Below are 14341 nucleotides of genomic sequence, written 5' to 3'. Positions count from 1 at the left end.
GAGGGAGCTGGGTGCTTCCTTGGAGTCTGATTATTCCTGGGGATGGAGTGGAGCAGGTGGTCTTGTCTGCCAGGATGCACCATGGTGGGCTGGTAGGGAATATTCTGGATATTTTTCATTGGGATACAGGGCAGAGCTGCACTCTGTATCTCTGGGTTGAGCTGTAGGAAAGGCAGCATCCAAGAAAGCACTCAAAGCTGGCAGCACAAAAAATGGGGTACAAAACTGCACTTCAGATGGTTGAAAACTGCATTGGAGTCAAATAACCAGAGAAAAGAAATATAAATTATTTTTCTTTCCAATACAATACACTGTTTTACCAGAGCAAATTAGAAATACAGAACAAGTTCCTACCAGTGAGAGAAGGATGACTGAGAAATGAGGGACATGGAACTGAAATGTGATACTGGGAGCACAGGGGTGACCAGGACTCTTTGGGTGCAGGCCAGGGGCCTTCATAAAGCTCTTACTAGAGTCCTGCTGGCTGCAGATGCAATGCCTGACCGAGAACAGCCTGTGGAAAACCAGTAAGGAAAACACATTTGGGAACTGGGGCAAATAGGAGAGATTGGGTTGGCATTGCCCTACTGCTGGTCCTGCAGGTCACATCAGAGCTAGGCTTGGCACCATCCCAAAATCCCACAGAAGCTTCCTAAAGCTGGCTTTAGGAAGCTGGCTGGCGCGGTTCCTTCTTCCTGTGGTGGGATGCTGAGCAGCTCTGAAAGCCATCCTGGGCTGTACCCATGCCCACTGCACCAATTCCCAGGGTATTGGTAGAATATTCCTGTCCTGGTGGAGTAATTGTATGGGGAATAATGCATGGGGGAACATCCCGGTACTTGGAGGATATTCCTGTCCTTGGCGGGGTATTGGCAAGGGGGCATCCCAGTATTGAGAGGACATCCCTGACCTGGACTTAATGGCATGGGGGCATCCCAGAAGTAGAAGAAATGCCTGTCCTAGGAGGGAATGGCATGGGGAATTCCAGCTTTGAGAGGATATTCCTGTCCTGGGGCTAACGGTGTGAAGGGGTAATGGCAAGGGGACATCCCTGTACTGGGAGGACACCCTTGTCCCAGGGGCGATGGCATTGGGAGGACCAGGCGTCCCGGGTATTGGGAGGCCATCCAACCCTGGGAAGGGACAGGTACCACTGTGGTGGGCACCCGGGGGGTGCCATGTCCGGGTCGGGCGGCCTTAGAGGCACCAGAAGGCTGCAGGGGGACAGCCCCGCCTGGGTCAGAGCTGCCGGTGCCTGTGGAGCACCCCAGTGCCGGGCGAGCATCTCCCGGGGAAGGGGTGCGAGAGGAGAGCCTATCCCGCGGGGGAAGGGGCACTCGGGGAGGGTGGAGGGCCGGATCCGGCCTGTACTCACATCTCCAGCCCGCGTTCCTGCTGCCCAAGAGCGTCAGGGCCCCGCACCCCGCACCGCACCCGCACCCGACCGAACGCGGTGCCACCGGCGCCACCCCCGCCGGGCGGAGGGTCGCGGGCCGCACCACCGCGGCACGGCCGGGGACACCAAGCCCCGCACGGGGATCTGTCCCCGCCGCTGTCTGTCCCTGCCCGCACCACCGCCGGCACCGCGGGGACCGGGCTCACCCTCCCCCGGGTACCGCCAGACTCACCCTCATCTTCCCTGGGCTCCTTCCAGCTCCATCCTCCCGCCCCTTCCCGCCTGCCGGACCCCGCCCTCGGGGTCGCCATCCTCACCCTCATCCTCATCCTTCCAGCTCCATTCTCCCACTCCACCTGCTGGACCCTGCCCTCGGGGTCTCCATCCTCACCCTCACCCTCCCTGGGCTCCTTTCCGCCTCCATCCTCTCCCACCCCACACCTGCTGGACCCTCCCCTCCTGGCCGTCGCTCAGTTTCACCCTGCGTTTGCCCATTTTGCCCGGGGCCCCAAGCCCAGCTCAGCGATGTGGATGGTGCCTTCCCTCGGCTGGGACAGTGCACAACCAAAAGGCCACTAAACACCCTGGATGAAGATATTTTAATTCCCAGCCCAGCACCGGATGGGCTGTTATGACAGGAGGAGGGCAGTGGCACATTGCCTCCAAAAGCATCCACTGACACCCACCAGTGCTGGGGGGACCAGTTTACACCCAGCACATGGGGTGCTGTGACTTGGGGCTATCCTGGGGCTGGAAGAAGCAGCTCTTGGCTAACACCATCTCTCCAAGGCAACCCCACATGCTGAAGATGAGTTCAGCCAAGGCTGGCCTTGGCTCCAGCAACCCCAGAACCCACTCCACAGATGAAACTGGAGGTTCCATCCAGTGCAGGCAGGATATGGACTATGGCTAAGGAGAGTCTGATGGGCTTAGGGGAGGAAAAAGACAAATTGCTCTTCCCAAAAGAGAGAGGGTCTTTATTAATGACCAGGCATATGAACAAGGACCAGGTGAGGGTGAGAAACCCACCAGGCTCGAGCATTCTCACCCAGGTCAGGACAATGGCTCAGAGCTGAGCCTAGTCCTCCCTGAGCTATGCCAAGGCCTGCACCCCCAAAGAGCCCCCTTGGCCCCTCATAATGCTGAGACCACAGTCCAGACACAGCCCAGCTGCCAGTTTTGGAGGAGGATGCTTTTGTACCTGGCTGTTGCAAGGGATGTCTCCTGCCCAGGGTGTTGCAGAGTGATAGTGACAGAGGAAGGTGAGGGGCAGAAGAAGATGCTGTGACAGGGATGCTAACGTAGAGCACACCCCTTCTTGCCAGGTCCCAGTGCCATGGGTCCCCTCAGCCCCTCATGCCCTGCACAAGTGAGCCATGCAGAGATCCTCCTGAGGCACGGTCGGGCTTTGCACAGCACCAGGCTCCTCCTGAGCCCCAGGTTCAGCACAGCAGCCAGCGCCGGCCACTTCCCAGGGCTACCAGCTCAGGGGTCCCGCTGCCACAGGGCGATGTGTTCCTGGGCTGCAATGGCGTGTGTAGAGTCAGTGCCTCCCACCCCAGAACAGACACAGAAGTCTGGGCAGGGCTGGCAGCAAGGGACAGACACAGCAGAGCAGGGGACTGGCACCTCCAGGGTGCCCGGGAGGGCTCACAGCCGCTCACTCACCGAACTGGCAGATGTACCGGTTCCGGGTCTTGCAGCGCTGGTCGTTCCAGTTGAAGGCAGCTGACGCTTGCATCTCCACACAGTTCCCAAACCTGTGTCCCACCAGGATGGTGGTGAAGCCAGTCAGCAGTAACACCATGCACAGTCTGGTGTCCTCTAGATCCACTTACCCCTGGTTGTCCGGCTGCCCGAAAGCGAAGCTGGTGAACGAGGATGGCTCGCCCACATCCCAGCGGAAGGAAGCCTTGGATGTCTTGTAGGTGAGACCTGGGGGAGCAGGACTTGGGTTGGCATGTCTGCCAGCACCCCAGGCACTCTGCACCCTGCCTACTGCTGTCTCTCACCAATCCAGAAGTTTCCAGTCTCAAAATCAGTGTCTGTCACCCTGTTACCCATCTCCAAGCGGCTGAGGTAGAAAGCCAGGATGTCCTGAACCTTCTGGTTTCTTATTTGGGCCAGCATTGCTCCTTTCTCCTGAGGGGAAGGGAGTGAGTCTGCCCCACCTGCATGGCTCAGCACTGCTCCAGGCAGAGGAGAGATGCCCAGAGGCACTTTTCAGCTGCCCAGAGATGCTCAGAGCACCCCAGGAGTTCACCTGGCATTTAATTTTGGCTCCATAGTAGGTGTCAGCTTCAGGGGACACCATGAAGCAGTCGCTGTCTATCCGCACATCACAGGCATGGAAGGGGAAATGGATCTTTGCTGGGGACACAGGCAGAAGCAGGTGGGTCCTTGTGCCAGCAGAGATGGGCCCACAGAGGACCCTTTGCCCCACCTTGGGGTGCCCTGCCTGCAGATCACACACTCACTGCCGCACTCAGCTCCTCCGTAGCCCGCGTCGCAGAGGCAGGAGCACTCCTCCTTCCTGAACCTCCCGTGGAGGCACTGCCCGCTGCACCTCACTGTGGGCACAGCCCTGCATTAGCTGCCAGGGGGCTCGGCAGGCTTGCCCACACTGCACCGGCTGCGCCCGTGCATGCCCTGCACCAACGCTGCGCCCGCATGCCCTGCAGCAGCCACGCACAGGCCTCTGAAGGCTGCACGGTGCCCTCTCACCTTGGCAGTACCTGCCCGTGTAGCCGGGGGGACAGGTGCACTGGCAGCTGCTCATGTCGAGGCGCCCACTGTTCCTGCAGCTCATGCGACAGGGGTTCCTGGGCACCTCTGGAAGCACCAGAGTGACAGTGGGGCATCAGGGGTGGAGGCAGCATCTCCAGGGTCATGCAGAGGCCATGGTGACAGGGGGGACTCACCGCAGAGCCCACCGCTGTGGTCCCAGGACTTGAAGCAGCCAGAGAGGCCAGCGGTGCAGAGGGAGCACCAGGGTCCCTGCTTGTAGGGCAGGATGGGCGTCCCGGCCACCTCCCAGTTGCCCCTGGCCCACAGACAGCTGGAGGAAGATGCCCCACCCACCCGGGCAAGCCACACCCCTTTCTGGGGCAAGCCCGCACCCACCTTGTGAAGCCACATCCATTCCTAAATCACCGCCCTGCCTTCGTTACCCAGCCCACCCACTTCCAGCACTCGGTCCTGTCCGCAGCACTCAACCTCGCCCAGAACACCCCAACCCTCCCTCTTCTAAAACATGGCCCTATTTGCATTTCCAAGCCCCACCCACTTCACCCTGCCCCACCCACTTCAGTGCGCAGTCCCACCCAGCACCGGGACCAGCTCCCCCTCCCCTGCCACACATCCCATAGGTCAACCCATGCGCCTCCCTGCTTGAGACCCCACCCACACCGCTAAACCCCGCCCATTCACAACAAGCCCCGCCCATCAGCCACACCCACCACGCCCCCTCTGCCATACCCAGGCCCCGCCCTCACAGCCACACCCACCACACCCAGGCCCTGTCCTCTCAACCACACCCCCCACACCCAGGCCCCGCCCTCTCAGTCACACCCACCACGCCCCGGCCCCACCCTTAGCCCCTTACCCCGGCGAGTAGGCGCACACGAAGGCCTCGCTGGGGCCGTGGGGGCCGGGGCAGCGGTGCCGGCCGCAGCCCAGCTGCCCCGCTGTGGCCCACACCATCTGTGGGAGAGCGTTTGTCACCGGGGTCCCGGTCCCCAGCAGCCCCCCCCGTGCCCCTCGTGCCCACCTGGGTGTAGTGGCTGCAGGTGGCATTGCCGGCGCAGCGCCCCGTCCTGTGGTCGTAGCGCTGTCCCTCAGCAAACCAGAGCTCCAGCACGGCCCCGAAGCCTCCCACGGCCGCCGGCAGCAGGACCTCGCTCCAGCCCAGCTGCGGGGCTGGCGGTGGCGCGGGGCCCTCCAGGCAGCTGGCTGCCCGTGCCCCTGCACGCCGCCCCAGCTCATCGCTCCACTCCTGCGGGGATGAGCATGACAGCCCCAGGGGGCGTGGGGACCACCAAGATGGTCAGTCCAGGAGGTGACTGGGGGATATCAGAGGGTCGACGATGCGCAATGCTGCAAGGGACCCCTAGGGACCTGTCCTGCCCCTGGTGTGGGTGGCTGGGGGGTGATGGAGGGACATTGAGGGCCACCACAGGACATGGGAGACACGCCTAGGGACCAGCTCTGCCTTTGGTGTGTTCAGGTGTTAGGTGGTCAGGGAATATCAAGGGCCATCATGGGGAATGGGGGACCCCACAAAGGACTCCAAAGGACACACACACTCCCTGCTGTGTCCTTGGGTGATTAGGAGGTATCAGAGGGACATGGGGGACACCAAAAGGCACCAGAAGGGATCAGCCCTGTTTTTGGTGTGCCCTGGATGCCGCAGTGACATGCTCTTCCCCAGGGGCCCCACTCCAGCCAGCGCTTCTGCTTCATTAGCCTGTTAGCAAGCTACTGTGTATCACCTATGGGTGCCCACCACCCCGGGCACGGGCAGGAAGGTGGATATGACATCGAAGGTGGGGAACACGGGACCTGCAAGGGGGCTCACCAGCTTCTGCATGTTGGCAGCAGGGGGCTGCACTTTGCTCCTCAACTTGTTGTGCAGCGAGAGCACCAGGAAGGTTTCCTTCATGCTGAGAGCTGGGGGGACAGCAGGGGATAGGGAAGGGGCCAAGGGGGCTGAGAGGTACAAGTGCCCTCCCAATATCCCTGGCTGTGGCTGGACCCTTCAGGGGGCCGTGGGAATTCCCCCTGAAGGGTCCGACCGCAGCCGGGGATACCAGGAAGGCACCCGGGTCTCCATGGAGACTTGAGGGGAGAGAAGAAAGAGCTTTTGGGCTGGGAGCACAAAAGGGGCAATGGGCCGAGGGGGGGCAGCCCGCTGGGCCCCTGTCTCACACGGGTGGGCTGACACTGCCAGGAATGTCCCCCCTCTTCCCCCCCCCGCCTCTGTCCTGCCAGGATCCAGACCCTACTGGGCAAGACCCACCACTAGCCCCCATCACCAGTTGCAGGACCCCCAGCCCCATTCCATAACAGGCTCCATCCCATTCCCAGCCCCAGAGCCCCCTGGTTCCACTGCAACACCAGCCCCAGAGCCCCCCCAACTCCATCCCATCATCAAGTCCATGCTCCTTCTCCCAGCCCCATTCCATCCTCAGCCCCTATCACCCACCAAGCCCCCCACTGCCATCCCTGGGTGACCACCACCCACCCAATCCCCCACACATCTGGACTGGCCCAAGGGGACGGTGCTCAGGGTGCACTCATCCCCCAAACCATCTGCCTCCCAGCCCTGCTGCCAGAGGCAGCCCCTCCACCAGTTACCTCCCGGAGCCAGCGGGGACAACTTTTCTGGAGCATCCGACCTCGTCTCACCCACCCTCCACACCAGGAGGCTGCAAACCAGCAGGACCAAGAGCTTCATGTAGGTCCCGGGATGTGGGGAGCAGACCCCCAAGCTCCGGAGGGAGGACTGGGGAGAGCCGAGCCGTCCCGCAGCAGCCCCGCTCTGGGGCGAGCTCGGCCGTGCGCTCCTGCGTGCCTGTGTGTGTGTCTGGTTGCAGGATTTGATCCTATTCAGGACTCCAGACAGGCACCGCTGGGCAGCGGGAACAAAAGCTTGACGGGTGAGTAATGGCTCTGTCAAAACAGTTGCTCGCTGGAGCGAATGTGGCAGACAACTCCCGGGGCCCCGGGCTGCAGCCCCGCCGGGATGTCCCGCAGCGGGGTCAGCCCTCCGTGCTCTGCCCCAGCCCCGCTGCCCAGCCGGGGTCGGGCTGTGAAGGCAGCAGGAGCAGGGGCCGCAACCGGCACCCACTTTGGGACACTGGGAGACTGGAAGCCAAGGGGCTGGGGCAGCAAGGGGGCCCCTGCTGCCAGCCTTCCTCCTGCCCCATGAATTAAACATGCCGGGGAGGTAACACACACCGCTGCAGGCACGAAGCCAAATACCCGCTCCGGAGAGCTGGGCAGCGTGGTTACAGGGTGGGAGGATGTGAGAGCCGGGGGGCCGGCAGTAGCGGGAGACATGCTGGGCCCAGGGGGGCTGTGTCTCGGTGGGCACCTGGAGGCAAGCAGGGGTCCCACAGCCCAGGCTGCTCAGGGGGCTCAACAGCACCATGAGAGCTCTGCCCCAGCACAGGGCTGGCAGAACCCACGGCAGGTGCTCCCCTGGCACAGGGCAGAGGTGAGGGCTTCAGACATCCCTGCTCAGGATTCTGAAATGTCACAGGCAGGAGGGACTGGGAGCATCCTATGCACCAGCTGTCAGGGCTGAGCTGGGTGTCAGCATAAACCCAGCTGTAAATGCTTCAGTTGCCTCAGCCTGAGTCTAAACCTGACCCTGGCCTGAACCCTGGCACTGATGTTAATGCCAACCCCAACTCTCATACAAACACTCCTTTTAATATGGATCTGAACCCTTGACACTGATCCTAACACTAACATTAACCCTAACAAAAAACTAACTTTAGCTCTATTACTTTAATGCTAACTCCAAACCTAACACTAATTCTAACCCCAACCCTAACCCCAACTCTAATCCTAACCCCAACCCTAACCCCAACTCTAATCCTAACCCCAACCCTAACCCCAACTCTAATCCTAACCTCATCCCTAGCCCTAATGCTGACTCTAACATTAACCCTGAGCCTTATGTTAATGTGGACCTAACACCAACTGCATCCCAGCTCCAGGCTGCAGCAGCACACTGGGGTTCCCCTCCGAACTCTAGCCAGGCCGAGCTCACCCCAGCAAAGCTGTGCTGAGTCCAGTGAGTCCTCAGCATTCCTGGGCTACCCTTCCCAGTAGCCCCAGCCCCACCGGTGAGCAGAACCCCCACACAGACCCCAAAGTCATCTTTTCTCCCAGGAGACTTTCCCAGGCTTAGCTAGTGCACGGGATTAGCCTCATCCTGCATCTCTGCATGCCGGGGAGCCCCAGAGCCAGGACTGGTGAGCACGGCACCGCCGGTACCACCGTAAGTGCCGTGACAGCCACCGCCTGGCCCCGATATCTGCTGGCCCCGGGACATGAAAGGCCCCAAAGCCTCTGATGTGCAGAGAGGGAAAGGAACGGAAGGGAAGGGAAGGGAGAGGCTAGAGCCAGTGCCAAGGGGAAACTTTCCTACAGCTCGGCCTCAGGCAGGGGAAAAACCAACAAACACATGGGCACAGGCTGCGGATAAATCCCTGCGAGTGCAGGAGCACGGCTGGGAGCAGACACGGACCGTCAGCGTCTTGCCCCTGTAGTCAGCCCCGGCGTGATGCTCCTCATCCCACTGCCAGCCTGGCTGGCCCTGGGCATCCTGCAGCTGCCCCTCAGCAGCTCCCAGGTAAGGACCTGCATTCCCTCCCCTCCAGCCTCTCAGCAGATCTCCCTCTCTGGGCTGCTCAGCACCCCCCTCTCACACCCCAGCACCCTGACACCAGCCCGGAGTGGGAGGTACGGCACAGCCACAGCACCTGTGGAGATGCCAGGTCCAGGGGGATTGTCATGGGGCTTTTCCCTTGCAGCAGTGAAATGATGTTAAATGCACTCAGGGCATGCAGCTTCTCCGCAGCATCCAAGGGCCAGAGCAGGACTGGGAGATGGGGGCTGAACCTGGAGCAGACACGGAGCCAGGGGCACACCCCAGCCAGGACGGGAAGGGGATCTGTCCAGGGCAGGGCATCCAAGCCAACCCTAAAGATGCTGCCTGCTTGGAAGGATCCTCCCAGGTTGTGGCAGGGGAACCCAGCAGATGATTGAGGTGTCTCCATGATCCCCCAGGAATGCCTGAACCGGCAGCAGGCACTCAGTGTGGTGCGGCAGATGCAGAAGCTGCTGGTGGCACAGGAGGCTGCCCACCTGCAGGGCACCCGCGGGCTCCAGCACCAGCTCTCCATCCTCCAGAGCCACCTCCAGAGACCGGCCACCAAACGCAATGGTAATCCTGGCTGGTCACCATGTCACCATGGGTGACATCCCCACGGGGCCAGCTCTGATCCCTGGCCCCACACAACAGCCTGGGCAAGGGCGCCCAGCTCCCTCAGGCTGGCAGTGCCCATCCCCACCCGTGTCTGTCTGTCCACAGAGATCTGCCCGCAGCTGGCAGTGCCCCTGAACGGACGGATGCTGGGCCGGAGCCTGCGGGTGGGCCACGAGGTTCACTTCATCTGCGACGCCGGCTTCCGGCTGGTGGGCTCGGAGACACGCGCCTGCCGGCACAACCGCACGTGGAGCGGCACCCAACCCTTCTGCAGAAGTGAAGTGGAGCAGGGTTGGGGTGCCATGAGCTCCGCCTTCCCAAGGGGCTCCTCTGTCACCCTGAGCTGTGGGGTTGTTCCATTGCTCTGCCCAGTGGTTGCAGCAATGAGCACCGGGGTTGGGCAAGGATGCACCTCTCCAGCTGATGCTCACGAGCTCCTTCTCCCTAGGTATTGATGACTGCTCCAGCAACCCGTGTGCCAACAGTGGGACCTGCGTGGATGGCAACCAGAGCTACACGTGCCTCTGCCCTCCAGGCTGGTCAGGCCCCAGCTGCCAGAGCCCCATCTACTCCTGTACGTGCTCGGGTTTGGGCTGCGGAGGAGGGGGATTCTCATGGGGACAGTACCTGGCCATGCTGCACCTGTCTCCCCCTTCCCTGGCAGCCCCTTCCCTGGCCCCCACCATCTCCCCGTGCCTCAGCATGTGACACCTGCTGTCCCCTGCAGACTGGGTGACACTGAGCAACACCTCCTTCAGCCGCCAGCCCCGCTGTGCCGAGGGCCGCTCGGGCTCCCGGCGCTGCAGCTGTGACACCGGCTTCCAGCTGCAACCTGGTGGTGTGTGCCAAGGTAAAAGGGGGGTGAAGAAGATGATGAGACGATGGAGGGTGGAGAACCAAGGCTTGGTGGCAATGGCACATCTGGCCATTCCCCACTTTGTCCACCCTAGATGTGGATGAATGCCAGCTCTACCAGTCCAGCCCCCAGACACAGATTTGCCTCCATGACTGCCTCAACCTCCCTGGCTCCTATCGCTGCCTCTGCCCCCCTGGGTATCTGCTCCATGCTGACCGCAATGCCTGTGAGGGTAAGAGCCCAGGGTGCAGGGGAGGGAGCCTGCCATGGGGAGAGGGGTGCAGTGGGGACAGCCCCACTCACCCCGTGTCACCACCACAGACGTGAATGAGTGTGCTGGGAAGCAGCACAACTGCAGCCAGGGTGACCTCTGCATCAACACCTTCGGGGGCCACCGCTGCGTGCGCCCCAAGTGCCCCCCACCACGCCACAACACCAGCTATGTCAAGACCTCTGCCTTGTGAGTACCCTACTGTGCATGGCTCGGGCTGTGTCATGGCCTCTCCCAGGGTGATGGGTCCTGTTGTGGGCTGGGGGCTGTATTGTGTCACCCAGGGGCAGCAGGGAGGGTAGCAGCCACCACTGGTAGCAAATTGCCACATGGGATGCATAGGTGTGCTTGGCATGTTCCCTGATGGTCTTGGGATGCTGGGGGTGCAGGTGGTAGCGCCCCAATATGTGGTGGCTTTATCCAGGATCCTGGCTCCTCTCAGAGTTCCAGCCTGGGGGGAATGATGCTGATTTTCTTCTGCTGCACAACCATGTAGCACCATCAGCTGCCTTCCAGCACTCCCAGACATCCCACTCTTGAGATTAAACTGCTTTGTGCCACTCAAATAGAGGAGCATCCCTGATCCTGACAGATTCCTCTTCAGGAGACATATCTGGTTCCATCCCTGGCCTTCAGCTGGGACTGTGGCACTCACCCAGTCCCAGCCTCAGTGCCACCCAGAGCTGTGTCCCTGCAAGCCGTGGCATTTTCCTGGCAGAAACAGGGATGAGGCAGAGACTCAATGATGGGTACACTTGGATGTGGCTGTCTTGGGTTGCTCTGCCACAGGGCCGACAGCAGGGCTGGAGATGATGCCTGTGCCATGGGCTGGGCTTGTGTGCAAGGACATGGGCAGCTCCCTGAGAGGCAAACCACGGCACTGAGCGGTGGCACCCTTCTCTCCTGGCAGCCAGTGCGAGAGGAACCCCTGCCCCATGGACAGCCGAGCCTGCCACCTGGCTGCCAGCTCCATCTCCTTCCACTACCTGCCGCTCCAGGCCAACCGCACCGTGCCCCGTGTCCTCTTCAAGATGTCCACCTCGCGCTCCGTGGGGGACAGCCTGCGCTTCTCCATCACAGGCGGACGGGGCCAGGGCGTCTTCGCCGTGCGGCGCTCGGACCGGCACACGGGAGAGCTGCTGCTCACCAGCCCCGTGGCAGGGCCAGCCACGCTGGAGGTGGAGCTGGAGATGAGCGAGTTCTCCCACAAAGTCCTCCTGGGCAAGCACATCTTCAAGGTCACAGCCTTTGTGTCCCCATATGTGTTTTGATTCCCTCTGGAGGCAGGCGTGGAGCCATGCCAGGGCCTATCCTGGGGAGGAATGGAGCAGGTTCAGCTCAGCGATCCCAGTTTTTGTCCCATTGGAGATATCCCTCTGCCATAATGCTTTCTTATAGCCATCACAGCAAAAACTGTGTCCCTGTAGGAAAAACCCCATGGCCAATGGAAGGACTGGCCTGGGGGTGCCTGGCTCTGCTAGCCCCCTTTCTCTCTGCCCACATGGCACACAGAGGGGAAAGACAGAGTGAGTCAAGAGCACTTGGCTAGCAGATTCAGCTTCTTATGTCTTGTAATCTCTAATAAAAAAAAGTGGCTGTAGGAAGAGTGTCCTCCTTGCTGTATGTTTTGTCCTCCTTGGGCAAGGCTCCTGGGGATAGCTGGTGGCTGTGCTAATGGCAGGGTCACCTTGCAGAGCTTGGGGTGAGCTACCAATAGAGCTACCAAGCCCATCCATGGATACCATGCAGTATCCATGCCCTTCCCAGTACCACTGCTCCTGGGGCCACGCTGAAGATTCCCCCAGCACAAAAACGGGAGATGGGCTGAACAGAGAATCACAGGATGCTTTGGGTTGGAAGGGATCATCTTGTGCCAACTCTACTGCCATGGGCAGGTACACTGTTCACTTCCAACACACAGCCAAGACTGTCCTCAGCCTCCCTGGCAGTGCCTGGAAAGCACAGCAGGGCTCGCTGGCACTGGTGAGCAGGGGACAGTGACAGTGGCTGCTCTTCCTTGTGTGCAGGAGGCTTCCCTCTGTAGCAGCCCTGACACGAGCTGGTCAAAACCGCAGCTCCGCAGCTCGCCAAGCACTCGAGCTGTCCCCCTGCACCCATCTGGAGGAGGGTGGGCTGTGAGAACAAGTGGGGCACCCCTGGGGCACCCCCTGTCACCGCCAGCACGGCCAGAACCCCGTGCAGAGAGATCACCGCGGGTTCAAAAGGTGACGAGGGCCTTTGGGGACAGCGAGCGAAGGACACGCCGCCTCCGGGCCGCCCTCCCCTCCGCACACAGAACCCCTGTGAGCCCAGTGTCCGGCCAAGCCCCGCGCACAAAGCAGCCGCTGTGCGCCGACCCAAGGCCATAAAGAGCTCCTTGTGCCCCGCGGGGCACGGCCACCGCGGCCCGGCTCCTCTAGGCCGGTCTGCCGGGGCATGGCCACCGCAGCCTCCCCAGGGCCAGCAGAGGAGCGGGCCGGGCCGGGCCGGGCCAGGCTGGGCTGGGCCGAGCCGGGCTGGGCCAGGTTGGGCTGGGGGGGCTGCAGCACCAAAACCCGCAGCTGGCCCGTGCCGACTGCAGCGGCGGGCTGGGATGAAAAGTCAGGAATTATGAGGTAAATATTTATCCCTGCGCATGAGGTGTCCCAGCCAAAATGGACAAAACCAACCGGGTTTTGCGCAGGGTTTCTTCTACCCTTGAAACGCTGGTACAGCTGGAGCAGTCACTGACAGCCACATCACTGACTGCTAATGACAGTGAAAGTTTGCAAAGGTCACTACAAGGACATGGAGGTGTTGTAGTGAGCCCAGAGAAGGCAACAGAGGAAGCACAACGCTGGTGAGGAGCTCATGAGGGAGCTGGGAGGGCTCAGCCTGGAGAAAAGGAGGCTCAGAGTGGACCTCGTCACTCAATAACTCCCTCAGAGCAGGGTGAGCCAGGGGGAATCAGCTCTTCTCCCTGGTAACAAATGATAGGACAAGAGGAAGTGGCCTCAGGTTGTGCCAGTAGAGGTTTAAATTGGATATTAACGAAAAATTCTTCATGGAAAAGGTGGCCAGGTGCTGAGACAGGCTGCCCAGGCAGTGGTGGAATCATCATCCCTGGAAGTGCTCATAAGGTGTGTGGATGTGGTACCTGGGGACAAGGTTTAGTGGTGAACATGGCAGTGCTGGCTTAGTGGGCTCGATGATCTTCGGAGAGCTTTTCCAGCCTTACTGCTGCTGTGATCCTGTTTTCCCAGTGTTCTTGCTGCCTGTCTGGGGATGCAGTGAAATGTTTGCAGCACCAAAGCTGACAGACTTCAGGAAGCGCTTGGACACATGGTGTGATTTTTGGGGTAGTCCTGGGCAGGGTAAGGAGTTGGACTTGATGTTCCTTGTGAATACCTTCTAACTCGATTCCATGATCCAGGCATCCCTGGAATCCATCTTTCTGGAATTACTGATGCCAGGTGATGCTAGGAGGGTTTCAAATCCATCAAATTCTATATTATCCTGGTTGCCCAGGGGTATCCTTTATCCTTCACTGATAAAGCAGTCCTTAGTTCCAAGTACTTTACTTTGTTTTACTTAAGCACAAACCACTGCAAAGCCTCCAGTAAAATTCCAAGCTCCCCAATAAAACTCTGCAACCTCATTGTGACACAGTGTAAATCTGAATATATATATATTTTTAACAAAAGTACTACATTTTTATGCCATAAAGACTGGTCAATATAACAGGGAATGGAATTTTCCGGGAGTGGGATGGCTTTAGCTCCCATCCAGCCTCCACCGCTGGCTCACTGGGCCCCATCTCTATGGAATGTCACCCCTTGG

The 14341-nt window shown here is 60.4% G+C and overlaps 2 protein-coding genes across 2 annotated transcripts; one reads left to right on the top strand and one right to left on the bottom strand.

Moving 5' to 3' along the window:
* Window positions 1-2881: 2881 nt before the first annotated feature.
* Window positions 2882-6851, bottom strand: LOC121334005 (C-type lectin domain family 18 member A-like). Its single transcript, XM_041400862.1, has 12 exons — window positions 6752-6851; window positions 5973-6064; window positions 5166-5390; window positions 5001-5098; window positions 4318-4439; window positions 4121-4228; window positions 3874-3966; window positions 3660-3766; window positions 3409-3538; window positions 3235-3331; window positions 3065-3156; window positions 2882-2919 (listed from the first exon to the last, which is right to left on the bottom strand). The coding sequence occupies exons 1-12, from the start codon at window positions 6849-6851 to the stop codon at window positions 2882-2884; spliced, it is 1302 nt and encodes a 433-aa protein (XP_041256796.1).
* A 1839-nt stretch (window positions 6852-8690) lies between these two features.
* Window positions 8691-11793, top strand: LOC121333997 (fibulin-7-like). Its single transcript, XM_041400852.1, has 8 exons — window positions 8691-8759; window positions 9197-9353; window positions 9501-9671; window positions 9844-9969; window positions 10123-10245; window positions 10346-10483; window positions 10573-10711; window positions 11433-11793. The coding sequence occupies exons 1-8, from the start codon at window positions 8691-8693 to the stop codon at window positions 11791-11793; spliced, it is 1284 nt and encodes a 427-aa protein (XP_041256786.1).
* Window positions 11794-14341: the final 2548 nt, after the last annotated feature.

Source organism: Onychostruthus taczanowskii, unplaced genomic scaffold, assembly GCF_017590055.1.
Source record: "Onychostruthus taczanowskii isolate IOZ18803 unplaced genomic scaffold, ASM1759005v1 scaffold18, whole genome shotgun sequence".
In the NCBI taxonomy this organism is placed as follows: domain Eukaryota; kingdom Metazoa; phylum Chordata; class Aves; order Passeriformes; family Passeridae; genus Onychostruthus; species Onychostruthus taczanowskii.
The sequence above is the reverse complement of the archived record's forward strand: the minus strand, read 5'-3'. Positions and strand labels throughout refer to the sequence as shown.

Bases quoted from the DNA above. Each gene is read 5' to 3' on its own strand.
- LOC121333997 (XM_041400852.1), top strand. From the start codon at position 8,691: ATGCTCCTCATCCCACTGCCAGCCTGGCTGGCCCTGGGCATCCTGCAG. The intron at 9,970-10,122 runs GTACGTGCTCGG...TGTCCCCTGCAG, and splicing joins CCAGAGCCCCATCTACTCCT to ACTGGGTGACACTGAGCAAC. The intron at 10,246-10,345 runs GTAAAAGGGGGG...TGTCCACCCTAG, and splicing joins ACCTGGTGGTGTGTGCCAAG to ATGTGGATGAATGCCAGCTC.
- LOC121334005 (XM_041400862.1), bottom strand. From the start codon at position 6,851: ATGAAGCTCTTGGTCCTGCTGGTTTGCAGCCTCCTGGTGTGGAGGGTG. The intron at 6,065-6,751 runs GTAACTGGTGGA...CTGTCCCCCCAG, and splicing joins GTCCCCGCTGGCTCCGGGAG to CTCTCAGCATGAAGGAAACC. The intron at 5,099-5,165 runs GTGGGCACGAGG...GCTCTCCCACAG, and splicing joins CCTGCAGCCACTACACCCAG to ATGGTGTGGGCCACAGCGGG.